The 27702-nt window shown below is 35.3% G+C and overlaps 1 protein-coding gene across 6 annotated transcripts in view; it reads right to left on the minus strand.

Annotated features, from left to right (window-relative positions):
• PDE4B (phosphodiesterase 4B) overlaps window positions 1-27702 on the minus strand; it is a 681554-nt gene that overhangs the window by 458929 nt on the left and 194923 nt on the right. For 4 of the 6 annotated variants that reach the window (XM_063800934.1, XM_001162471.7, XM_001162426.7 and 1 more), the window contains one exon: window positions 1273-1385. In XM_063800934.1, coding sequence (XP_063657004.1) covers window positions 1273-1314 — 42 coding nt within the window. In that variant the 5' untranslated portion in view covers window positions 1315-1385. Of the gene's footprint in view, window positions 1-1272; window positions 1386-20709; window positions 21584-27702 lie in introns of all 6 variants that reach the window. The other 2 variants (XM_063800945.1, XM_063800932.1) reach the window with 1 other exon arrangement.

The raw sequence follows: 27702 nt of genomic DNA on the forward strand, positions 1-27702 counted from the left end.
CAATCACAAGCCTTTTTTTTTTTTTAAGAAAAAAAGTTTTCTAAATTCCAGAAGTTTTCTTTTAGGTATCCTGAGCAACGCTGGTACTGGGAACTTAGACTATAACTTAAGGAAACGCCCTTCTGGTCCAGGAGAGAGGAAGAAAGAAAAAAAAAAAAAGAAGAAGAAGAAGAAGTAAATGCTGCCACAAGTGACAGAACAGAACACATTAACTAGATTCTTTGACACAAAAAATAGAAATGGCAATGGAAAAGGAGTGTATTTGGGAAGGAAAAATCTAAATAGCACACCTAACTCTCCCTCTGCACTGTGGGTCCTACAGGAACACAGAAGGAAGCTGAGAATTAGTTCTAGCATTCTTGCCAAAGGCTTTGCTACAGTATGAGGCAAAGGGACCACAGGGCCCATAGGGTGAGCATCTGTGAAACAGGAGCTTAACAAGATGGATTATTACAGAAAACAAGGAAAATTGTTTTTTCTTCTTCCCTCCCTTCTTTCCTTTCACATATCTGATCAGCGGCACATAATTTTTAGTTCAATTACAAACAGTAATTGGGTAAAGATGAGACAATTAAAGACACACTAATGAAGGATTGGTCAATTGAAAGCAAAGAGATAATTAAGGACCAAGATCCAAAGCTATAGAAGATAGTTTACAGATTTCTTCAGATGATTTAGATCGGGGCTTTCAAACAAAGTACATACCTATTTACTCTGCTATCCCGTTAAAATATAGTCTGATTTGTAGGTCTGAGGTGTGGCCTGAGATTCTGCATTCTCAATAAACACCCAGGTAATGCTAATACTGCTGGTCCAAGGACTACACTTGAGTAGCAAAGGCCTACGGGATGTGTGTATCACAAGCTTCTTAGGAGTAGTTGTCAAAAACCCCACCACAGGAAGTGACTTTCAAGGGTTAGCTGTACATGGGTAAAAGTGTGGAAGAAAGTTATCAGAGAACTGATGATAATGCAAGCAGTGTGGAAAGAGGAATTATCTGAGAGTGAGGATCTGGGCATAGACTAGAGATTGGTGGTTCTGTGATTGAAAACCATAAAAGTGAAACTCAGCCCATTTCCAAGATGCAAAGAGGGCATTGTTCCTGCTGTCCAACTCACAGAACATCAGGTCCAGGTACTGGCTGTGCCCATGTCATAGAAACACCTAGTCACATAGTGGTGTGTTAAATGCCCCCAGCTGCCCTTTGAATAGAATTATCCAGTGACTTCTTTATTGAACAGACCAAACATGATTGGGCCTTTTGAAACTTACATCATCAGCCGTCACCGTCATCACACTCCTGCTTTTCTTCATTATAGAGGTAGAAAATATCCCCTCTTAGGATGTCTGTTATTCAGTGCAGCTTTGCTGACACTTTTTAATACCTACAGGAGAAAAAAACACACAAAAAAGAACAGCTCTGTATCCTTAAAGAAAAATATGTGGCATACTCTCTAAATTAACATTTGAAATATGTACAATGTACATGTAAAAGCAAACATCATAATTTACCAAGCCAATTAAGTTTGATATGCTGAGAAAAGAGCTTCACAAAATATTAATACAAAAATCCAAGAAATTGGTACAAAGCTATTTGGGAAAAGATAGTAGGAATAATGAGTAACAATTAGGCTCCCAAATAATGATCATGAAGAATCTAAAAATAATATGCATTTAACACAAATGTTTTATAGTTTACAAAGTATATTCCCATAAAATATTTTATTTGATGCTTGCAACAGTTTGTTAGATTATTTTCATCATTTTTTCTAACAAAGGAACAGAGAGAACAAATTATTTGGCCAAGGTAACACAGCTAAAATATGACGAGTTCAGAATTTAAAGAATATGACTGCTTTATACTGTCAAAAAAAAGTGAAGAAAAGTAAACCAATACAAAATATATATACATGAAAGAAAAAAACCTTAATCTTAATTTTTACCACCAGTTTAAATCTCTCATATGTCTACTGCATAAACTAGTAGGCAATTACTTATCACAGAAAATTCTAGCAACCGGTAGTTAGAGCTTGAATTTCCTGGTTTAAGTCACACAAATCTAGCTATTTTGAGATAGAGATGCTGTAGTTCATGACATCGGCTTTGTGTAGATCACTGGAAGTCATTGCAGAAACAAAGAACCTCTATAACACTACCAGAATTTAAGGGTGCACTCTGATTGTGGAAACCAAAGGCAAAGCAGTCACTGGTTTATGAAGACTCAAAGGGAAGAGAGTGGGAGGGAGGTAAAAGGTGAAATAGTATCTATTGGGCACTGTGTTCACTATTTCGGTTGATGGGTTCACTGGAAGCCCAAACCTCAGCGTTACTCAATATATCCATGTAACAAACCTGCACATGTACCCACTAAGTCTAAAATAAAATTTTTAAAATATGAAGTTGTCATACAACAGACTACAAGACAATACAAAGAATTTGGTGTTTGCAGAATTTAACTGAAAAAAGATGTACTATAAAAAATACAAAATCCAAGAAGTATTAGTCCATATGATGGTTTCACAAGGTCTTAGTACCAAAAATATCCTGTATTGTTGCTGAGCTCAAGGACTCCTATATATTTTTTTCACTGTGTCCATTTAACCCTTAATGCATGCCTTATTAAAAAAAAAAGTCTGCTTCTCTAGCATGAAGATATATATAGATTAAGAGCATGATGAAATTGTAGCTATGTGACTAGGAATACTAAGTAGTGGCAGTGTACCATCACCCAGGAAACCAGGGTTGAATTTCTAACACATAATTTGACTACATTATGCAGGAGTTGGCAGTGAAACTGACAAAGTAGATAAGAGAATGGGGGAAGGGAGAAACTTTGCCTTTATAAGTGCTCTAGGGAGAGAACCCCACCGGCTTTTCAGGTATTTGATTCAATATGCAAAGGACAAGAATTTCCTCGGCATACACCAAAGAATGATTAGAACTACGATGCCCCTCTAATGCTCACCAAACAGCAGCAGGCAGAATTTTAATACTTTTACTCAAAGGCTGCTTGTAACCCAGCAAAAGTAGACAAGTAACAAGAGATATTTTATCAGGGTTATAGTCAATATTGAGGGCCTCTATAGTTAGGGTTAAACCTGAAAAAAAAAAGTTCAGACTCCTAAATTTAAGAAAAGCAAGATTTAAATGTGTTTTAAACGCAGGATATAAAACTATACATACTCAATGATTATAATTGTGAAGTTGTGAGCATATAAAAAATATTAAAGATGCTATGTGAAATGATGATAATGGAAGAATGATAATAATGGAATAAGGGTTATAGAAGGTTTTCTAAGTGAGTTGAATTTCTTTAGTGGAGAAAATGTAGAACAATATGATGTTCAAAAATATAAAAAGGAATGCCAAGAGTGCAATACATGTAGAAAGATGCCATGATGAGGAAGCTTACAACAGGCAGAGAGACAAAATGGTCCAGGGTAACTTCAGTAGATCTTTTTACAAGCAAGAGTATTTTTGTAAGGTCTTAGCCATGGAAATAAATTTGTTTTATGATCCTTTGAGTATGATAACTTACTATATAAATTCATGTGCCTTCAATCGGACACATGTCCTGACTCGGAAAAAGCAGGATCACAAATTACAAGGCAGTTTTCCAAATGTTCTACAATAAAAATACATTATTTTATATTTAGGGGAAAAAGTCAATATATGTTATATAAGACAGAAAAAAGCAAGAAATATAGATTGATTGTTTTCTGGATATTCCTCATCTGCCCCTTCAGACCCACTCTTGGCCCTTCTCCATTATGGTCTGTGCCCTGGGAGGCTGGTTCTCAGGTACTGTCTAGCCCTCTGGCTCCTGGGTATGTTCAGCCAATGGGGGCAGTTGCAAAAGATCAGAAGGCAGGAGGAAAGAGGTGACCCTCCCTGCTGGCCATAGTGTAGCCATGGCTAAAACGTTCTACTTGAGGTCACAGATCCTGCAGGCCTCCCTATTTAGCTGTAGAACCAGAAGCAGCTTCCCATTGTTGCTAGCCTCCTGGTATTTCACAGCCCTTTTTGTTTATCCTCAACCCTGCCCATACCCTTTGTAAATAGTACCTCCATTAAACTCTCTTTCAGCCTCTTTAAGAGAACAATCTATTTCCTACTAGGATCCTGACTAATACAGACTTGCTTCCAAAACTTTACAATAGTCAGAAGGTAACTATTAAATATCTCCCCTCAGTTCCTAGCACAGTGACTGACACAAGCAAGTCTCAATAAATAAGTATTGAAAGAATAAATGAGTAGAACCTACTTGGAGATCTAGATTGGTTTTGATACTTTGAGAAAAGGTCGGCAAGCATTATCTCAATTTGTTTTTGTAAGGCAAAAATAGTTTTGTGTCCTCACTCACAGATGACAATGGAGATTCTTTTCAGGAACCTCTGCTGCCTTTTGTTTAGGCTAACAGAGATGGAGGATTTACCTTCAGCCATTTTCAAGCACTCTACGTACATGATTTCAATTATGTCATAAAAGCAACCAACCAAATGAGCTAGGCACAATTATCAAGACAAGTGAGGGAATCATTTCTTGGGAACAGTAATGAAGCCCAAAGGCATGCACTCTACTGGTTAAGACCAGAACATTCTTGTTCTAAAACCAAGACTATTAACCTATCACTGTACCACTGATTGGGTCTTATTTACATCTTTTCAAGGTGAAACTAGGTGAAATGGTTTTTATATCTTTTTTTTCTGACGTTAGTAATACAAGTTAAGGTGATCAGTTTCCTGGAGCCATGCTCCCTGCTAGCGTAAGGACAAAAAGGAGTGATATTAAAAGATACTAAAGTTTTTAAATGCCTCATATTTAAGGCAAATGTTGTAAGTGAGAGGACAGATCAGGTTCTCTTAATCTGAGATTACTGTCCCTTATAAAATTTGCTTCTGAATAAGCAAAACACCATATGCTTCATTAAAACAAAGTATTTCTAAAAATTTCTAAGGTGATAAATGTGATGACAGATTCCATTTCTGATATATGTTTAATAGTTTTCCCTGTGGTTTTATATTTCACCACTTAAAAGATGCTTTTAAATTTATATTAGTCCTTCATAATGTTCTGTTTTATTCAGACTAGAATATTCTTTATATAATTGCACCTTTTCCTCTTTCCCCTTTCTCCACAGATATTTAAAGGCTAAAATGAGGAAAAGGACCCTGACTTCTGTGTTAATGTGTGAATTTCACCTTTCACAGGTTAGAGTTATCAGTACTAGTGATACCTGGCTAAAAGGAATTTCAGTGAATAGTGATAATTATTTTAAAATTCTATATCATGGACACATGCTAGACAAAACCATGCAGAAATGAGAAAAACGAAAGTAATATTTTGAGTTTAAAAATACTACTTTTTTTCCAATTTAAAAAATATCTTTTATTTTGCAGATGATGTTCAAAAAGCTTTCATTCTATTTCTTATGTAACTGATTTATTGAACATTCTGAACTCAGTAGAGCACAGATATGAACTAGTCTTCATTTTTCTCCAATAACTGTTTTCCATATGCAATATCAAATCTATTCTCTCCTCCTTAACAACAGTTCAGATTGCTTCCATAACTCCCATTTTATAACTGTTTTAATTCAGTGGCCAGTGTCTGGGACTTGGAGTGGGAAGAAAGAATGTACTATTCTTTTATTCTTCCTCTCTACTTTTATCTTCAGGTTCTAACTCTTTCTATATTGTGGCAGAGTAGAAGAACTAATGACAAGAGGGAAAAGTCTTCTTACTTAACTAGGCATTTAATTGCAGTCCTTTTTGAGTGTCTCTGCTTCTCTGGTAAAATCAGACTTACTTTGACACCTTCTCTAAGGCAGGTGTTGAGATGAGGCCCTTCCTGTAACGGGGCAGTAGGAGCTTTCACACTGGGGAGAAGTAACTTCAGTTCCACCCCCACTGGCACACATTGAAACTCCTGTTGGTAAGGTCCCCTTGCCCGATAGTCTACTCTCTTGATTGGAATAATGACATGATGGCTCAAGCTGCAATGTCCACTTGATCCAGAATAGGCTCAAGCATCCTTGTCACACTAAATATATATATCACTAAATGTATGTATACTAAATGTATAGATACACCTAAATGTATAGGCTGCTTTGCTGCTATTTCTTCTCTGTTCCTTGCTATATCTCTCCACTTCTCTTTCTCCTTCTCAAAAAAGCACAAAATCCTTCTCCCTAAGTGATCAATGGAGAGAAGAGATACTGTCAGTTATTTACCAATGTCTTTCAGCCCCAAGCCAATCATTCTAAATTCTGCTATGTGAATCAAACTACATTGCAGACTACATTGCAAACTACATTTAACAGATTCTCTTTCTAGGTGGCTTCCTTTAGGTGCTGACAATGGAAATCACTGGTAGGAGACTAGAAGAGACTTGGAGAGAGGAGACCCTCTTTATTCTTCCAGGAGAATTGACAAATTGCTTGTATTAAATCCTTTTGTTTTCCTAACTGGAGCCTAAGGGATACAGAAGTTAACCTGTCCTTTGTTGAAGGCACTTCTGTCTCTAGAAATGGTTCTTCATTTTCAGTAGGCCAATAACGCACTTTTCCAACACCTCCTCTCCCCACCTAGAGTCTATGTATATGAGAGTTCAGAGGTTGCCAGGATGAGGATTAGAATCAGAACCCATCTGGCTGCCTCTGCCTCAGAGCGAGGTACGAGACCACCCTTGTGTATGTCTATCCTTACAGAACGTGGAATAGTTTGATGGCTTTTAGTTCACTGTTTTGGGTTACAGTTGCCCTTTCTAGCTTAACAGGAAAAGTCCTACTCATCTCCTTTTAGATGAGAAAATGTCCATTTATGAAATGACAATAATATAATGAGGCATTGGTGTATTTTTGCTTTGTTTCTTAATGTTCTGAACTGAGAAAACTAAAAATTGGCAATTCTATGTCAGTCTCCTAATTCTTTGGAAATTTTATCAATTCAAAAAGTATAAACGTCTAAGAACCTCAAAACTAGACCATGGAATCTTGACTTTTAAAACTAACATCAAGGTTTAGTTCAAGAAAAAGAAGGTTTTCTGGTTTGTGCTAGCATGTACTATACTATGAACTGAAGGAAGACATGCCGGATAAAGCAGAGCCTGAACTGCTGTCTCCACTCCCAGCCCCGACATCCACCTAGCTCTAGTTATCCACTTAGTTCTGGGACTTCAGTTTCCTCAATTGTCAAATAAAGGGATTGGAGTATAATCATCCATAAACTTTATGAAACTAATGAAATTCCAGAAAACTAGCAGAAATAAACACAAACTATAAAAAACAACTCTAAAGACTCAACAATTAGATAAACATATCAGAATTTGATACATAAAATATTAGACTTTCCCCCTTAATTTGCATCTACTGCTCTCTTCACACTTTCAGAAATTCAGGACTATTGCACTCAGTTATTGCTGCTTTCTTATTTTAATATGATGGAGATAAACAGAGGCAAATGTGCTTCCTCCCCAAAATTTTTGAAGTTGTATGATGCAAACAATAAAGAGCAAGTAAATTTGAGGGGAAAAAAGTATATGTAATAAGAAAGGTCATTTTATTTGTAAAGTTGCTCAATATTTAGATACAAACATTGCTTGGAGAGAAGAATCAGTTTTTTCAATTAAGTAATAAGTATCAATGACTTTTGAGATAAAAACTGAAAAGTGCTAGGAATTAATATGAACTTAAACCATTAGCTTATCCTGAGAGAACAATAAGTAACAAAGACATAATGGCATCCTTTTAAATAGTCATCAAAAGGCAAAGTAGCCAGGCTAAATGCTGCTTTGAGTAAAACATGTCTCCTGAACAACCACTTAAGCCAATTTCTACTATAAAATACATTCTTTGTAAATTACTAATAGGGCATGCATTTGAAATCAATACACATGGTGACAAAAAAAGAAAGAATTCTTAATATTCAATTTGCTGAGCTGAATGCTAATTTTCAACAATAACACAACAGAGAGAAAGTGACAAACTAACCCCATGTTTCTGCTTGTGTAAATAATGCCTCAATGAATTTGTTAGTGAATTTCCCTGCAGTAAATACTAAGTGGGAAAGTTTTAAAGAGTTGAATTATTTTTCCTAGTCTAAAAAAAAGTAATCACTGATTAATCTCTTATGGTTTAAAATACCATAAAGAGGCATATAAATCACTTTCATTTCAGCCATTTTTTGTTTCATCTTAAACAAAAGGAAAAGAACAAAAAAAGCCCTGTATTCAATCTATTAATAACCTGGTATTGCAAGCTCTCTCCACACCTGAGAGTTTACATCTCTGAGTTATCACTGTGCCAAAATGAAGATGGCATTAGTGGAGGTTTAGGATGGATTAGAGATTTTTTTCCGTCTCCTAAAATAAACCACAGAAGATCTACAAACAGATGTAATAGGCAAGTATGGCTGAAACACATTCAATTCATTTAGTATTTGCTGGGCATCTGCTCATGCTCAAATTTAGATCTTCTAATGCTACCCTCAAAGGTATTTATCAAACAGCCACTCTAGGATCTCAATTAATATTACCAACTTTCAATGAGAGTATAAAAAATTAAATTGCATCCATGATCCAAAACCCCCATTTCCATCCATCATGAAAAACCACTTCTTTTCATTTGATTTCTCAACAACAACATCAACAAAAGATTGAGAGCCCAACATGTGGTAGGGACTTGCTAGATGCCGTGGATAATACAAAGATGAATATACATAGTCCTTGGCCTTAAAATGCCCCTGTCTCATCTTAGGAGAGGAGAATCAATGCTTATTCATCCTACAATACTGAACACCTTGGCCTGGGTCAGGTTCACAGTGCAGTGTGAGAAGTGCAACAGATCATGGGTTCATTAGGTGAAAAAATGAGTGAAGGCCACCTCTATGGGCAAAATGTTATCAAGGAAAGCTTCATTGAGGAGGCTACTGTCCTTTTCCAGGTATTGTAACTAAGAAACAAAGAGAGAAGCCCTTCCACTCCCCCTCTCTCTATTCTCCAGTGTGATCTTTTAAAAATGCAAAATTCCTTATATTAATCCCCAGCTTTGCATTCTTCATGCTTTCTGTAATTTTTAGGATAAAGCAAAACCCTTAATATGAAGATTAATCATACAAGTCCCTACAGATCTGGTCCCTGCTTGACTTTTAAGCCTCAACTTCCTATTTTTGCTTCCACTTGCTTCCCCACCTTATGCTTATGCCACATCACTCTCCCCTGTAACTCATTTACCTTTAGTTCGACTGGATGTAGAGTGTATCCAGCATGCCTTTCTTGTCTCCAAACTTTTCCTACACTATAACATGTCTTCAACTTTGCCTGGCTAACCCATTCTTCAGCCTTCAGCTTTGATGTCATTTGTTCAGAAAAGCCTTTATGGACTTCCCCTACCTGTAAGAAGGTATTATCACATTATTTTTCTATTCACAGTATTTTTCACAATTACATATTTGTTTGTATGAATGAATAGGTTTATGCCTCCCAGAAGCTCATAGAGAATACTGCCAACCACTATATCTCTTGTGCCAAGCAATAAATATTTGCTGGAAAATGTTTGAATGAGTAGACTAGATAGGCTTGAGGCCTCTTGCTAGATTCCCTGAAAGTGTGATAATCCAAAAGCAGGAGATAGGAGGGGGCAGGAAATAGAATCAGAATGCCTGGTAAACTGCAAATGTCAGCTATATTGACAGGATACATATTCCTACTCTTCTGACAGAGATATGAATAGCTTTATGGCAGGCACTATTCTATAGTCCCTAAATCTATCATCTCACGTAATTCTCACAACTATTTTTATCTCCATTTTGCAGGGGAGAATTCTGAGGCCCAGAAAGGGTGAATGACTCATCTAAGCTCACTAATCTAGGAAAAGGCAGAGAGACAGGATTCACACCCAGGCACTATGCCTGCAGAGCTCATGAAATTAACCATTACCTCTGCTGCCACTTGGAAGCAGCAAATAAGCATTGTTTATCAGAGAACAAGCAGCAAATAGGATGGGTCAGGGCCAAGAAACAGGATAATTGGGAATAAAAGTGGTATTTCAGAACAAGAAAGGATCAGAAGATTTTTTAAATGATGAAACAAAAAAGAGAGATATGCAGTTGGCAGAACATATGGAGCCTATGAATAGCGACTCTTTTATGTAATCTCATAGGAATTTACATTAAATTGGAAAACGTAAATTGTGTGTATAAAACTGTATATCTAAAACATAACTTAAAAAGCATAATAATTTGTCTCTGTTTTATCTTATGTTTCAACAAGAATTCACCAAGTATTTTTTCTTCTAAATTAGGCTTTGATCCAATACTAAAATTTTTTAGGTTAATACAGAAGACTCTTGACATTCATTCACAAGTGCTGTATCTCTAGACTTCAAAAAATTGTCCACCTGTACAGTGCTGTTCAAACATGTTTCATGGGGTATATGGGACACAGACAGGAATTTGGTCTAAGTCTTCTATTTAGACTCAAAGACCCCAGACACTCGTCATCAAGTAACTTTTTTTCCTTTCTTGGGTAGACCACTGAAACAACAAAGGGCAACAGTTCATTCTTGTTTTAAGCAAGCAAGCACACAAAATTTCTGTGCATTCCTTTCTCAGAAATATAAATACTACATCATTACAGACTTCATATGAGGAAGATAACAAAAATGTGAGAAATCTTTCCAGGACTTCAAATGAATTAATGGCCTAATATTTACTGGCTTAACTGAAATATAATTGGATATGAAGTCTGCCAGTGATTCCCTACCTAGAAGCAACATCCAATTTGGGCCTGTCTGTCCCAGCTCTGTTAAAATGTCAGGGGATTCAGGTCTATGTGGACACACGAAAAACAAGCATGTAAACAGAAACAATTTCAAAAGCAGAAGGCTGAAACTCGTGTGGTAACACTAGAATGCCACATAATATTGTTTTGATAGAACATAAAGGAACATAGAAATACATTTTTATTGGTCTTTAAGTGTCTTCATATTTAGAAACTATCATTTCCTTGTTTATTTTTGTTTTTTTAAATTTTTTAAAAATTATTTTGAGACAGGCTCTTGCTCTATTGCCCAGGCACGACCATGGCTCACTGCAGCCTCAACCTCGTGGGCTCAAGAGATTCTCCGACATCAGCCTCTCATATGAGCAGGGACCACAGGTGCACACTCCCACACCTGGGTAGTGTGTGTGTGTGTGTGTGTGTGTGTGCGTGTGTGTGCATATTTTGTAGAGATGGGTTTCGCCATATTGCCCAGGCTATATTTATTTTTAAAGATGAGAAATTAAGCTTTGCCCTAAGAATGGACTCATCCATGAAATTTGACAAGCACCTAATACATTTGATATGCAGGAAATGAGAGACCAGAAGGAACAAATATTAGAGGACAAAGAGACTTAGCAGCATCTAATTTTTAACTATTTTACATTCTGGAACTCTGTGTAAGACTTTACTTGACAAGAAGTTCTGCCACTTAAAAAGAAAAGCTTGAAAACCACTACAGTAGTGCTTATTATACCCACTTCCATAAAATGTCTTAGAGCAGTGATTTTCAACTTTTACTTATAAAATACCACCTTTGTAATGTTTGCCATACCATGATTCCCTTATTTTACAGATAAAATATAGAGATCCATAAAAGCTGACCTGTCATTCACCTAGTTAGCTGCATAACTTGGCTTTTGGTTCACAGTTTGTTCCACTACAGTGCCTATATCTGCAGACTCTAAATTAAAGGGTTGTTTTGTTTAGTTTTGGTTTTGTTTTAGCAAAAGCTTATTTATATATTGGAAAGCATTCTAAAACCAAAAAATATACTTCTGCACCCACCAAAATTTTATTTATGAATTCATATAGTCATGTACTTGGGCATTTATTCATTCATGTATCCAACAACAATTTATTGAGCATTACTGAGGGCTGTGTACTGTATAGGCATTGAGGAATCATAGATGAAACAATATGACTTCTGTCCTCAAGGACTGTTGAATCTAAGTAGAGTATCATCACAATCGTAATGCACAACTGATACAATCAGTTATGTGACAGAGATGCTTTACAAGGTGTGACAATAACTTAGAGGAAGGCTATGTAAGTCTGCCTAGGAGGACCAGGGAAGGCTTCATCAAGAAAGTAAATATGAACTGTGCTTTTGTAAGGTAAGTGGAATTTTATCAGGAAGATGAAGGAAAGTAGTTGATTCATAAACAAAACTTCTTATCACTGATACTTAGCTACCAATAAGAGCTCAATTAGTGACTATGAAATCATTAACGAGTCATTTGATCCTTCTAATCTTCCATTTCTATTGGCAAAACAATTATTTGTTGTATACATTTCTGATATGGCTTCAATAACACATAATCAATATAAGAAAGTGTTAAAACATTGCATGCTACTCTAAGATCAACCACAGACTCAGCCATAAATTAAGTCTCAATAAGTTCAAGAAAATCAAGATCATACCCACCATACTCTCAGTCCACATTGGAATAAAAATAAAAATCAATACCATGAAGATCTCTCAAAACCACACAATGACATGGAAATTAAACAACTTGCTCCTGAATAACTTTTGGTTAAATAAAAAAAATTAAGGCAGAAGTAAAAAAATTTCTTGAAATAAATGAAAATAGAGACACATACAAAATCTCTGGGATGCAGCAGAAGCAATGTTAAAAGTTTATAGTGCTAAACACCTAAACCAAGAAGTTAAAAAGATCTCAAATCAATGATCTAAGATGACACCTAGAGGGACTAGAAAAATAAGAACATACTAATCCCAAAGCCAACAGAAGAAAAAACATAACTCAAATCAGAACAGAACTAAATGAAACTGAGACTCATAAATCCATCCAAACAAACCAAAAATTGTTTCTTTGAAAAGACAAACAAGACGAATAGAACACTAGCTAAATTAACAAAGAAACACACAACCTCTCAAGATTGAATCAGAAAGAAACTGAAACTTCAAACAGACCAATATCAAATTCAAAATTGAATCAGAAATAAATTGAAACTCTGAATAGACCAATATCAAGTTTTGAAATTGAATCAGTAATAATAAAACAAATTACCAATCAAAAAAAGCCCTGGGCCAGATGGACTCACAGCCAAATTTTACCAAATGTACAAGAAGAGCACTTCTCCCTAACTCATTCTATGAAGCCAACATAACCCTGATACCAAAATCTGGCAAAGGCACAACAATAAAAGAAAACTACAGAAATATGCCTAATTAACATATATGCAAAAATCTTCAACAAAATATATATAGCAAACTGAATTCAACAGCACATCAGAAAGTTAATTCATCATGATCCAGTAGGCTTTATTCCTGGGATGCAAGGTTAATTCATAATATGCAAATCAATAAATGTGATTCATCACATAAACAGAATTGAAAACAAAAACCATATAATCATTTCAATGATGCAGAAAAAGCTTTAAATAAAATCCAACATCCCTTCATGAAAAAACTCTCAACATATTAGGCATCAAAGAAACATACCCTCAAAATAATAAGAGCCCTGTATGAAAAACCCACAGCCAACAGCATACTGAATGGGCAAAAGCTGGAAGCACTCCCCTTAAGAACAGAAGCAAGACAAGGATTCCCACTCTCACTACTCTTATTCAACATTGTACTGGAAGTCCTAGCCAGAGCAAACAGGCAAAAGAAAGAAATAAAAGTTATCCAAATAGGAAAAAAAGTCAAATTGTCTATCTTCGCTGACAATATGAGTATATACAGAGAAAACCCTAAGGACTCCACTAAAAGGCTCCTAGAACTCATAAATGACTTCAGTAAAGTTTCAGGATACAAAATCAGTGTACAAAAATTAGTAGCATTTCTATACACCAATAACATTCAATCTGAGAGCCAAATCAAGAATGTAATCTCATTCACAATAGTCATGCAAAAATGTAACATACCTAGGAATTAACCTAACAAAGGAGGTGAAATATCTTTAGAAGGAGAACTCTAAAACATTGCTGAAAGAAATCATAGATGACACAAGCAAATGGAAAAACATTCCATGCTCAGAGATTTGAGAAACCACTATCATTAAAATGCCCATAATGCCCAAAGCAATCTATAAATTCAGTGCTATTCCTATCAAACTAACATCATTTTTCACAGAATTAGAATAAAACTATTCTAAAATTCATGTGAAATGAAAAAAAGAGCCCAGATAGTGAAAGCAATCCCAAACAAGAAGAACAAAGCTGGAGGTATCATAGCTCCTGACTTCAAACTATACTATAAGGCTATAGTAACTAAAACAACATGGTACCCAAACAAAAACGGACACATATACCAATGGAACAGAATAGAGAAACCAGAAATAAAGCCACACATCTACAACCATCTAATCTTCAACAAAGTCAACAAAAATAAGCAATGGTAAAGGACTCCCTATTCAATAAGTGGTGCTGGCGTAACTGGCTACCCATAGGAAGAAGAATGAAACTGGACCCCTACATTTCATCACATACAAAAATTTTCACAAGGTTGATTAAAGATTTAAATATTAAACCTCAAACTATAAAAATCCTAGAAGAAAATCTAGGAAATACCCTTCTTTTTTATTTTTTTATTTCCATATGTTATTGGGGGAACAGGTGGTGTTTGGTTACATGGGTAAGTTCTTTAGCGGTGATTTGTGAGATTTTGGTGCACCCATAAATCAAGCTGCATACACTGCACCCTATTTGTAGTCTTTTATCCCTCACCCCCTTCCCACCCTTTGTCCCTGAGTCCCCAAATCCATTGTGTCATTCTTATGCCTTTGCATCCTCATAGCTTAGCTCCCACTTATGAGTGAGAACGTACGATGTTTGGTTTTCCATTCCTGAGTTACTTCACTTAGAATAATGTCTCCAATCTCATCCAGGTCACTGCAAATGCCATTAATTCATTCTTTTTTATGGCTGAGTAGTATTCCATTATATATATATATAAAATGGAATATATATAATAATATATATTATATATATAAATTACATATATATATATACATATGTAACGTTTCTTTATCCACTAGTGGATTGATGGGCATTGAGGTTGGGTCCACATTTTTGCAACTGCGAATTGTGCAGCTATAAACATGCATGTGCAAGTATCTTTTTTGTATAATGACTTATTTTCCTCTGGATAGATACCCAGTAGTGGGATTGCTGGAGCAAATAGTAGTTCTACTTTCAGTTCTTTAAGGAATCTCCACACTGTTTTCCATAGTGGTTGTACTAGTTTACATTCCCACCAGCAGTGTAGAAGTGTTCTCCGTTCACTGCATCAACACCAACATCTACCATTTATTTATTTTTTTTTTTTATGGCCATTCTTGTAGGAGTGAAGTGGTATCGCATTGTGGTTTTAATTTGCATTTTCCTGATCAATAGTGATGTTGAGCATTTTTTCACATGTTTGTTGGCCAATTGTATATATTCTTTTGAGAACTGTCTCTTCATGTCCTTAGCCCACTTTTTGGTGGGATTTTTTTGTTTTTTTCTTGCTGATTTGTTTGAGTTTGTTGTAGATTCTGGATATTAGTCCTTTGACAGATATACAGATTGTGAAGATTTTCTCCCACTCTGTGGGTTTTCTGTTTACTCTGCTGACTGTTCCTTTTGCCATGCAAAACTCTTTAGTTTAATTAAGTCCCAGCTATTTATCTTTGTTTTTATTGCATTTCCTTTTGAGTTCTTGGTCATAAAATCCTTGCCTAAGCCAATGTCTAGAAGGGTTTTTACAATGTTATCTTCTAGAATTTTTATAGTTTTAGGTCTTAGGTTTAAGTCCTTAATCCATCTTGAGTTGATTTTTGTATAAGGTGAGAGATGAGGTTCCAGTTTCATTCTCCTACATTTGGCTAGCCAATTATCCCAGCACCCTTTGTTGAAAAGGGTGTCCTTTCTCCACTTTATGTTTTTGTTTGCTTTGTCAGAGATCAGTTGTCTGTAAGTATTTTGGTTTATTTCTGGGTTTTCTATTCTGTTCCATTGGCCTGTGTGCCTATTTTTATACCAGTACCATGCTGTTTTGGTGACTATGGCCTTATAGTATAGTTTGAAATCAGGTAATGTGGTGCCTCCAGATTTGTTATTTTTGCTTAGTCTTGCTTTGGCTATGCAGCCTCTTTTTTGGTTCCATATGATTTTTAGGATTGTTTTTTCCAATGCTGTGAAGAATGATGGTGGGGAAATACCCTTCTTGACATTAGCATTGGCAAAGAATTTATGACTAAGTCCTCAAAAACAACTGCAATAAAACCAAAATTTGACAAGTGTGACCTAATCAAACTAAAGAAATACTGCACAGGGAAAAGAAACCTACCAACAGAGTATACAGAAACCCCACAAAATGGAAGAAAATATTTGCAAACTATGCATTGACAAAGGTATAATATCCAGAATCTTTAGAAACTTAAACAATTCAACAAGCAAAAAATGACCCCATTAAAAATGGGCAAAGGACATGAAGAGACACTTCTCAAAAAAGACATATAAGTGGCCAAAAGGCATATGAATAAATGCTCAACATCACTAATCATCAGAGATGTGCAAATCAAAATCACAATGAGATACTATCTCACACCAGCCAGAATAGCTATTACTTAAAAGTCAAAAAGTAACAGATGATTGCAAGATTGTAGAGAAAAGGGAAGGCTTATATACACTGTTGGTGGGAATGTAAATTAGTTCAGCCACTGTGGAAAGCAGTTTGGACATTTCTCAAAGAACTTAAAACAGAACTACCTTTTGACCCAGCAATTCCATCACTGGGCATATACCCAAAGGAAAATAAATCATTCTCCCAAAAAGACACATGCACTCATATTTTAATCATAGCATTAATCACAATACCAAAGCTATGAAATCAACATCTGTGCCCATCAATGGTAGATTGGATAAAGAAAATGTGGTATATGTACAGCATGGAATACTACGCAGTCATAAAAAAGAACAAAATCACGTCCTTTGCAACAACTTGGGTGCAGCTGGAGGCCATTATCCTAAGCAGATTAACACAAGAATAGAAAACCAAATACACACGCTCTCACTTACAAGTGGGAGCTAAGCATTGGGAAAAATACACATTGGGGAATACTAGAGAGAGAAAAGAAGAAAGGGGTCAAGGGCTGAAAAACTACCTATTGCCTGAGAGATGGAACCATTCATACTCCAAACCTCAGTATTACCCAAGTAACAAGCCTGCACATGTACCCCTAAATCTAAAAGAAAAGTTGAAATTGTATTGCATGCCTTTAGGAAGACAGGAGCATTAATATTTCTAGGATTAGTGATAGGCATTTGAAGATTCTCCAGTATAAACTTTATTCTATGCAAGCCAATGCATTATATATCTGTGTACAGGTAAGGTCTCTGCAATTGGATTCAGACAAACTCTGGGTTGAAATTCTAATTCTGTCCATAGTAACTGTGGAACATTCAGCAATTTATTTGACGCTTCTGAAACTGTGTTCTTATTTATTAAAATAGAAATAATGCATCCTATATATCTGACAGGGTTATTTTGAGGATTAAATGAAACAGTGAGTGATGCCTGGCAAGGTCTTGCATGTGAGTAGGTCCTTATTAAATACTTTGCTGAATTACAATCCCACCATTTCAGTTAAGTCTCATGCTCTTCATTTCACCACAAAATGCCCTCTTTCAACCTCACTTCCTTTTAAAAAACACAGTAGAAATAACAATACCTTACATAACTCTGCTTTTGAGCTATTTATGCCTAAATTTTCTTATTACAACAGAATATAACAACTGCTTCACAGTCTCCAGGGATCCAGACAGGAGGTCAAGATGAATCTAACAAGGTAAACATTACAATCATCACAAAAGGACGAATCATAAGATGAGGAAATAATATAATTTCTTAAATGGCATTTATCCCAAGTCTTTCAGACTATATATAATCATGAATGATTATAGCAAACAACAAATACTGACAAATTACTATCCAGCCACAAATGTAGTCTATAATACTCTCCCTCAGTGTTGGTGAATAGGAACCAATAACTATTTCTCTCTTTTATCATAAAGCTAAATAACTTTGCCTGGATCACAGAAAGATTTTGGGCTTACTTCTGTTTCTCAGACTGTCATTACACAGACTGTGTGTGTATATACACACTGATATGGTTTGGCCATGTCCTCACCCAAATCTCATGTTGAACTGTAGCTCCATAATTCCATGTCATGGGAGGGACACAGTGGGAGGCAATTGAGTCATGGGGGTGGGTCTTTCCCACACTATTCTAGTGATAGTGAATTAGTCTCATGAGATCTGATAGCTTTATAAAGGGGAGTTCCCTTACACAAGCTCTCTTGCCTGCTGCCATGTAAGACGTGACTTTGCTCCTCATTTGCATTCCATCATGATTGTGAGGTCTCCCCATCCATGTAAAACTGTGAGCCAATTAAACCTCTTTCTTTTTTAAATTATCCAGTCTCAGGTATGTCTTTATTAGCAGTGTGAGAACAGACTAATAACACATACACACACACACACACACACACACATGCATATATAAAAAATGGAATGTAGATCATTTTTTAAAACAAATACCAACATCCTTCAAATATAGAATGCAAAGGTTACAGAAAATCTTCCTATTCACTTCTTAGGGAATTACTATAAATAATTTGAAGTATTATTATTATTATTATTATTATTTTCTTTTTCATCTTTGCCCAGATGACAATAAAACAACTGTCATTATTATCATTTGTAAACCATGTTAAATCTAATACTGTGTTAAGTAATACTGAATAGAGAGAAAATTGCCTTTATTCTCCAGGATTTATATCTGTAACTTCTCCTGTTTCATTATTATCTGGTCATGATTTTTAATGCCTAATGGGAAATCAGGCAATGATCTCCATCCTAATTTTTACAAGACATTCATCCACTTATTTAAAGAAGGTAAATAGTATATTTTTACTATTTGACAGAACATAAAATTAATGTTTATGTGTGGTGAGAAACACGGTCGATGTTCATATAGACCCCATATTTATCCTGTGGTTGAAGTGTCTTTTTTTTTTTTTTTGAGACAGTGTCTCACTCTGTCACACAGGCTAGAGTGCAGTGGCGTGATCTCAGCTCACTGCAACCTCTGCAACCCGGGTTCAAAATATTCTCCTGCCTCAGCCTCCTGAGTAGCTGAGATTACAGGTGCCTGCCACCATGCACAGCTAATTTTCGTATTTTCAGTAGAGATGGGGTTTCACCATGTTGGCCAAGCTGATCTTGAACTCCCGACCTCAGGTGATTCACCTGTTTCGGCCTCCCAAAGTGCTGGTATTACAGGTGTGAGCCACCGCACCCAGCCTGAAGTATCATTTTCTCAGCATACCTGAAGTAAAAATGGTATTGAAACTCACCTACTTTAAGTTGAGTAATGTATACAGTTCTCTAACATTGTTAAAACTAAGACACAGAATTTTTCCATCATTTTGCCTCTTTGTGATAAATTCCATCCCCTCACACCTTATAAAGGTGCAATAAACATTCAAGTACAGTACAATATTTTTAAAGACATATGTTTTAATTTGTCTTGGGTAAGTAGCTAAGACTGCGATTTCTGAGTCATTTGGTAAATGTATATTCAACTTTAAAAGAAACTACCAAGTTAATTATCAACATGGCTAAACTACTTTGCATTCCCAGCAGCAGTGTATGAGACTTCCAGACACTTTGCACGTTTGCCAAAACTTACTATTACCAGGTTTTTTGTTCCTGTTTTTGTTCATTTTACCCACTCTAGTGGGAGTATAGTAGTATCTCACTATGCTTTTGATTTACATTTCCCTAAGAACTAACAATGTTGAGCATCTTTTCATGTGTTAATCTTCCATTCATATATTTTCTTTTGTGAAATGATGTTCAATTTTTCCCCCATAATTTTATTTGGTGATTTTTCTCCCTACTGGTTTGTAAGAGTTGCTTATATGTTTTGAAAACAAATTATTTACAAGATATATGCTTTGTAAACATTTCCTCCAAGGCTGAGACATGTCGTTTTATTTTCTGCACAATGTCTTTTAAACAGCAAAGTTTTTAGGTTTAGAATTTTCCAATTTATTAATTTTATATGGTCTGACATTTTGTGTTCTAAGAAATCTTTAATCAACCCATCATTTCATAGATTATGTTCCTATATTTCCTTCTAGAAGTTATATAAAGTTTCATATGTATATGTTCATTTTGAGTTAATTTTTTTATATAGCATGAGTTATTATACAAATTAATTTTCCCATATAACATCCAACATTAATTGTTGAAAATACTACCTTTTTCCTCTTTAAGTTACTTAGAAAATTACTTGCTGGTATAGGCATGGAATTATTTCTGGACTCTCTATCTTAGTGTCTATCCTTATGCCAATAGAATATTGTCTTAAAATCACTTAGTGTAAATCCTCTAACTCTGTTTTTTTCTTTTTTTTTATTTCAACAGTTGTTTGGGGTACAGGTAGTTTTTGGTTACATGGATAAGTTCTTTAGTGGTGATTTCTGAGATTTTAGTGTGCCCATCACCCAATCAGTGTACACTGTGCCCAATATGTAGTCTTTTATCTGGTACCCCCCTCCCAAACTTCCCCTGCAAGTACCCAAAGTCCATTATATCACTCTTATGCCTTTGTGTCCTCATAGCTTAGCTCCCACTTATAAGTGAGAACATACGGTATTTGGTCTTCCATTCCTGAGTCACTTCATTTAGAATAATGGCCTCCAGATCCATCCAAGTTGCTGCAAAACACATTATTTCATTCCCTCTTATGGATGGGTAGTCTTCCATGGTATACATATATATACCACATTTTCTTTAAACAGTCACTGTTCAGTGGGTACTTAGGTTGATTCCATATCTTTGCAACTGAAAATTGTCCTGTTATAAACATGTGTGCATGTTTCACATAATGATTACTTTTCCTTTGGGTAGATTGATATCCAGTAGTGGGACTGCTGGATTGAATGGTAGTTTTATTTTTAGTTCTTTAAGGAATCTCCATACTGTCTTCCATGGTGGTTGCACTAATTTACATTCCCACGAGCAGTATAAAAGTATTCCCTTTCACCACATCCACGCCAAAATCTATTTCTTTTTTAATTACGGCGATTCTTGCAGGAGTAAAGAGTAAAGTGTACTTCTTGCAGGAGTAACGTATCTCATTGTGGGTTTAATTTGCATTTCGCTGATGATTAGTGATGTTGAGCATTTTTTCATGTTTGTTGGCTGTTTGTAAGTCAGTCTTCTTTTGAGAAATGTCTACTCATGTCCTTTGCTCACCAACTCTGTTTTTTCTTATTAAAAACTGTTTAGCAAGTCAAAGATCTTTGCATTTTAATATAAATTTAGGAAATGTTCATTTTTAACTAAAAATAAGTCCACTATGAGTTTCTCTTTGTGAGCAATTTAAGTAGACAATAATCATGAGCCTCTAAAATGTCCAAAGACTGGTGGGGAAAAAACAATGCAGAAAGAATATTCCTTCCAAAGAATGCCTCCTAGATACTTCTCTTTCACAATCACCATCCATCAATTCATTTCTTCCTCCTTTAGGGGGTACAATAAAAAATTATTCTATTGAATTTTATTTTCAAGCTTTACTTTCATGGTAATGTTTATTTATTTATTTATTTTCAACAGTTACTTTTTTAATTTATGAAAATTTGTGAAAATACTGTCTGAGTGGTGAATTTGAGCTAATAAAATGGAAGTAGCAAATGTAGATAATTTATTAATGGAATTTATCTCTGTAGAAAAAAAGAGAAGGGAGTAATGCCCAAAGAAGAAATGCAACAGAAGATGAATAAAAGGTTATTGTTGTTTATTGGGGGCGGGTGGGTAGGAGATTACTTGAATAAGTCTATTTTTTAGAAGAAAGAGCTGATATACAGGGAGTGGTTGATGGTAAAGGGATAACTGATGAAGTGGAAGAAGAGAGACCTATAGCACAGGTAGACAATTATCCCTAGGGAGAAGCAGGGACTGAGGTTAGGGTGGGTACAGATGCAGACACGCTTTTAAGTGGAGAGAAGCTAAGTGAAGGGTTATTCACAATTTTCTTTTTAGAAAATACTGTTCTGATATTAGGGAGCTGAAGACATCATGACTTTCAAGACTATAAGGCATAAACAGGTTTTGAGGCATGTTTTGCTTGGTGATTCCCTTTAACAGTAAAACAAGATCCTGATCTATTTAAACAAGGTCACTCAATTAAAATAGTGACTCATTTGTGGTAAGCCCTGTCAAAATATTTAAGTTGTGTGCTCTTAAATTAGTTACTATCAATATTATGAGTCTCTGGTTTGTAGATAGATACCTGGAAACAGAAAACATTAGCTTCAGTCTGGTTTTGTGACTATTGTCTTAAGCAAGTATGATAACTCAGCAGGCCTCAGTTTCCTCACCAGTAAAATTAGAGGATTATAAAATAAAGGGAATATCTTCTCTTCCAGCTCTAGAATTCTGTAATCTATGGCTTTGCTAGGTTTCTAAAAGCAAGGAATCAAAATTTGGGGAAATCCTATTATAAGATTTTCTCTTACATCAAGGCAGAAGTTGATGAATTTAAATTAAAAACACATGAGATTAACAGATCAGCTTTATTTCAGAAAAGAACAAGTATAAAGGAGATTATCAGATCACATGGGCCTGACATCATGGATCATCTCGGGCAGTATCCAATTCTATTAATGACTTCTAGAATAATTATTTGACCTCTAAAAGACTGATTTTATTTTTCACAATGAGAAGTAAAAATATTATGTTCTTTTTAATACTAATCATTCAATCCAACACAACAATTTATATAGATGTCAAGTACTATTAGTACAGTGCACCTTGCACTGCAATAAAATTCTGCCATGCTTTTCATTAAATAAAAAAGCATTTTAGTATTAAATCCATTAAAGCACTGAAATATCAAACAAATGAAATAACTAACATTCATTACATTGAATTGAATCTATTCAACATTTTTATTAAACTTAGACTGCTGTAATTAAAATAAGAAGCGCATGTTTTGTAACAATGAGCTTGACTACATGTGATAGTCTAAGTTCTTTACTGGGACAGACATCCACAAGATGATATACCAATGAGATCCTAAAGATTTATACAGTATAGTTATATAAAAAATTATACCATAACTTTATAAGGGCTATAAAAAGTACTAGTTGAACTACCAAAGAAAGAAGTAACCTTTAAGACAATATATACTTCCAACCGCTGATAATTATTTCCCTTATTTCAACAACTATTAATCATATAAAATGTACAAAGAGCAGATGCCTGTCATTAGACAACTTATCTCATCTTTAGCACTTGTTATAAATGAATGTTCAAAATCTGAATGCTGAATTAACTAATTAATTAAAAATAAAAGAAGGTTCTGGTCTCAAGGATCCTGTAGCAATACACCACAGGTAACAAAATTATGAACACATTTCCACAAATGGCAAATGATAATAAGTTTTACTTACATCTAATCACACACTGGACACTGTTCTAATTACTTTTTCTCCTTCAATTTTCCCATTTTCATCTGGTACTATTATAGTCATTCCCATTTCACCTATGAAACAACTGAGGCTTAGTACAGGTAGGTGAGTTCTTCAAAGTCACAGAGCGAATCACAAAGGTTGGAACATAAATCCAGGCAGTCTCACCCCAGAACCAATGCCCCTAACTACCACAGCAGCTGTTTCATCTCAGTCCCTTTGTTGTTCATTCTGCAGTTGTGTCTGTGTGTGTATGTGTGTGTATATGTGTGTGTTTTCAAACTGAGGATATAGAACTGCAGACTTCACTTGCAAAACATATGTAAATATTCTATATTATGTCTCCTTTAGATGCCTGCATACTCTTCTTTCTTTTGCTTGTCTGCTCTCCTCCATGTATCCAAATTCTTTGACACTAGCTTAAACCCCACCACTCTCCTGGGACTCTCTCCCTCCTACAACTCTGATTGCAGCTGACTACAGGTATTATTTAATTGGTTAACATGTTTATTCTGTCTCCAAAGCTAGAGTGAAAGTACATTGAGATTAAGAACATGTATACTTCAATCTGTCACAATGTCTAGTTGTTAATTGATTAAATTCATCTGGATATTCAAGTTACCACAGTAAGCAAAGCTCAACTGAAACTAATGATATATTCATCTGCTATAAAGTCTGTTTATCCACTGATTAATCTCCAGAATTCCTCAGTTTCTAGGGGAAAGAACAGTTTAGATTTTAACTGTATTTAAAATAAACATGAAACCTGATGTGCTCAACCACCCACACATACCCTCACATATGAATGGTATGTAATAGAAATGGTCTTTCCATGAAAATGAAAACCAATATAAGGCAAATTATCTTAAATTTCATTTAAGTCAAATAATCAACCTAAAACTTTAAAATAAGCAAAGATAATTCTAGATTTTGCCAGTTAGGAAAAAAAAACAAATTTGTCAAGCTTTAAATTGCAGAATTCTCCTAGTAATTATAAGATTAGCAGTTCTAGCAGTTCTAAATTTCTCATCTCAGTGGTACAGATAGGATATTTTTTCATTAGTGACTTAAATGCTTAAGTTTTTAAAAGCTGGACTTTAAAATTATTGAGCTTGCCTTGGCATGATTCGGTTTTGGGGTATGTTTAACCTTTGGTAGGATTGTTAAGCCAGTGGACACCTCACAATAGGAAGAAGTGTGTATTACATTTACTGTTTATACCAATAGTCATGTATTCCATAGGAACAAAATTGTAGCTTTTCCATTAAGATGTCTACTGAACACAATGACTCCAAATCAAAGGAAGCTTGTTAGCAAAGGTACAATGTAGACCACATTGCCAGTGCATCTGTTCTAAGGTTCCCGAATGAAGCAGCAGCCACATAGTATATTAGAAAACTTATCCCCCTTTATGCCATGACCAACTCTCAGACAGATGTTGAGTTATTTGGCACCTCATTAAAGGACAAATAGTTTGAGAAGCAGCATGTGTTTTCCTTGGCTTCAATTCCAAACATACTTCATATTATGAAGCATTTTATGTTTCAAAAAAATTACAACTTCATTTTATTTATTTTTTAGCAATTAGCTTTGAGTTACATATAGTATAAATATTGAATCTGACACCTTAATAATATAGTTTGAAATTCTCCATTACTCGTTCTGTAAGGCTAGACAAAAACATGAAAACAACAACAACACTACAGGCCAATATTCTTGAGGAACAGAGAAACATAAATCCTCAACAAAATACTAGCAAATTGGATCCAACAGCACATAAAAAAGATAATACACCATGATCAAGTGGGATTTATCCCAGGAATGCAAAGATGATTCAATATATGCAAATCAATAAATGTGATACATCATAAAAGAATGAAGGATCAAAACCATCTCATTAGGTCACTAGACAAAGAAAAGGCATGTGATAGAATTCAACATCCCTTCATGATAAAAACCCTCATGAAATTAGGCATAGAAGAAACATACCTCAACAAAATGAGGGCCATATACCACAAAGATACAGCTAACGTCATACTGAATGGGGAAAGCTGAAAGTCTTCTCTCTAAAAACTGGAACAAGACAAGGATGCCCACTCTCACTGCTCCTATTCAACATAGTATTGGAAGTCCTAGCCAGAACCATCAGGCAAAAGAATGAAATTGAAAATGAGAATGTCAAATTGCCCTTCTTTGCAGATGGTGTAATTCAATATCTAGAAAAAAATCTATAGACTCCACAAAAAAACTGAGATCTAATAAATTAATTCAGTAAAGTTTCATGATATAATATCAATATACAAAAATCAGTATTGTTTGTATACATTAATAATAAACTAGTTGAGAAAGAAATCAAGAAGGCAACACAAGTTGTAACAGCTGAAAAATAAAATTAAATACTTAGGAATAAATTTAACCAAGGAAGTGAAAGAACTCTGCACGGAAAACTACAAAACACTGACGAAAGAAATTGAGGATAACACAAACAAATGGAAAGACATCCCCTGCTCATGAATCAAAAGAATAAATATCATCAAAATAACCATACTGTTCAAAGCAATTTGCAGATTCAATATAATTCCAATCAAAATAACAATGCCATTTTTTCACATAAATAGAAAAAACAATCCTAAAATTCATGTGTTAACAAAGAAGAGTCTGAACTGCCAAAGCAATCCTAAGCAAAAGAAACAAAGCTGGAGGCACCACATTACCTGACTTCAAAATATATTACAAGACTGTCATAACTAAAACAGCATGGTTTTTGTATAAAAACAAACACATACACCACGGGACAAAGTAGCAAACCCGGAAATAAATTCACGTATTTTCAACCAAAGGATTTTTGACAAAGGAAGCAAGAATATATATTGGAGAAAGAACATTCTCTTCAATAAATGGTGCTAGGAAAATTGGTCGCCACATGCAGAAGAATGAAACTAGACCCCTAACTCTCACCAAATACAAAAATCAACTCAGGGTAGATTAAAGACTTATACATAAGACCTGAAACTATAAAAACTGCTAGAAGGAAACAAAGGAGAAACACTTCTGGACACAGGTCTAGAAAAGATTTTATGGCTAAGACCTCAAAAGCACAGGCAACAAAAACAAAAATAGACAAATGAGACTACAGTAAATTTAAAAGTGTCTTCGCAGCAAAGGTAACAATCAACTTAGTGAACAGACAATCTGTTGAATGGAAGAAACTATTTGCAAACTATTCATCTAATAAGAGACTAATATCCAGATATAGAAGGAACTCAAACAAGTTAAAAAAAATCTCATTGAAAAATGGGCAAGCACATAAATTGACATTTCTCAAAAGAAGACAGACAAATGGCAAATAGGTATATGAAAATAAGTGCTGGGCTGGGCATGGTGGCTCATGCCTGTAATCCCAACATTTTGGGAGGCCGAGGCAGGTGGATTGCTTGACATCAGGAGTTTGAGACCAGCCTGGGCAACATGGCAAAACCCCATCTCTTCAAAAAATACAAAAATTAGCCAAATATGCTGGTGGGCACCTGTAGTCCCGGCTACTCTGGAGGCTAAGATGGGAAGATCTCTGGAGCCTGGGAGGCAGAGGCTGCAGTGAGCCAAGATTGCACCACTGTACTCCAGCCAGGGTGAAAGACTGAGACCCTGTAAAAAATAAAAATAAAAAAAAAAATAACAGAAGAAAAAGAAAAAGAAAGAAAAGAAGGAAGGAAGGGAGGGAGGGAGGGAAACAGAGAGAGAAAGAAAAAGAAAGAAAGAAGGAAGGAAGGAACGAAGGAACGAAGGAAGGAAAGAAAGAAAGAAAGAAAGAGAAAGAAAGAAAGAAAAAGGGAGGGAGGGAGGGAAAGAAGGAAGGAAGGAAGGAAGGAAGGAAAGGAAAGGAGGGAGAGAGGGAGGGAAGGAGGAAGGGAGGGAAAAATGGGAAATGTACATCGAAACCACAATGTGATATAATCTTACCCAGTTGAATGACTATTAAAACAAAAAAAATAGCAGATGCTGGTGAGAATGTGAAGAAAAGTGAACTCTTACACACTGTTGGTGGGAATGTAAATTAGTAAAACACTATGAAAAACAGTATGAAGATTTCTCAACTAAAAATACAACAAAAATATAATTTAGCAATCCCACTACTAGGTATTTCTCCAATGGAAAATAAATAAGTGTATA

The sequence above is a fragment of the Pan troglodytes genome, chromosome 1 (genome assembly GCF_028858775.2).
Source record: "Pan troglodytes isolate AG18354 chromosome 1, NHGRI_mPanTro3-v2.0_pri, whole genome shotgun sequence".
In the NCBI taxonomy this organism is placed as follows: Eukaryota; Metazoa; Chordata; class Mammalia; order Primates; family Hominidae; genus Pan; species Pan troglodytes.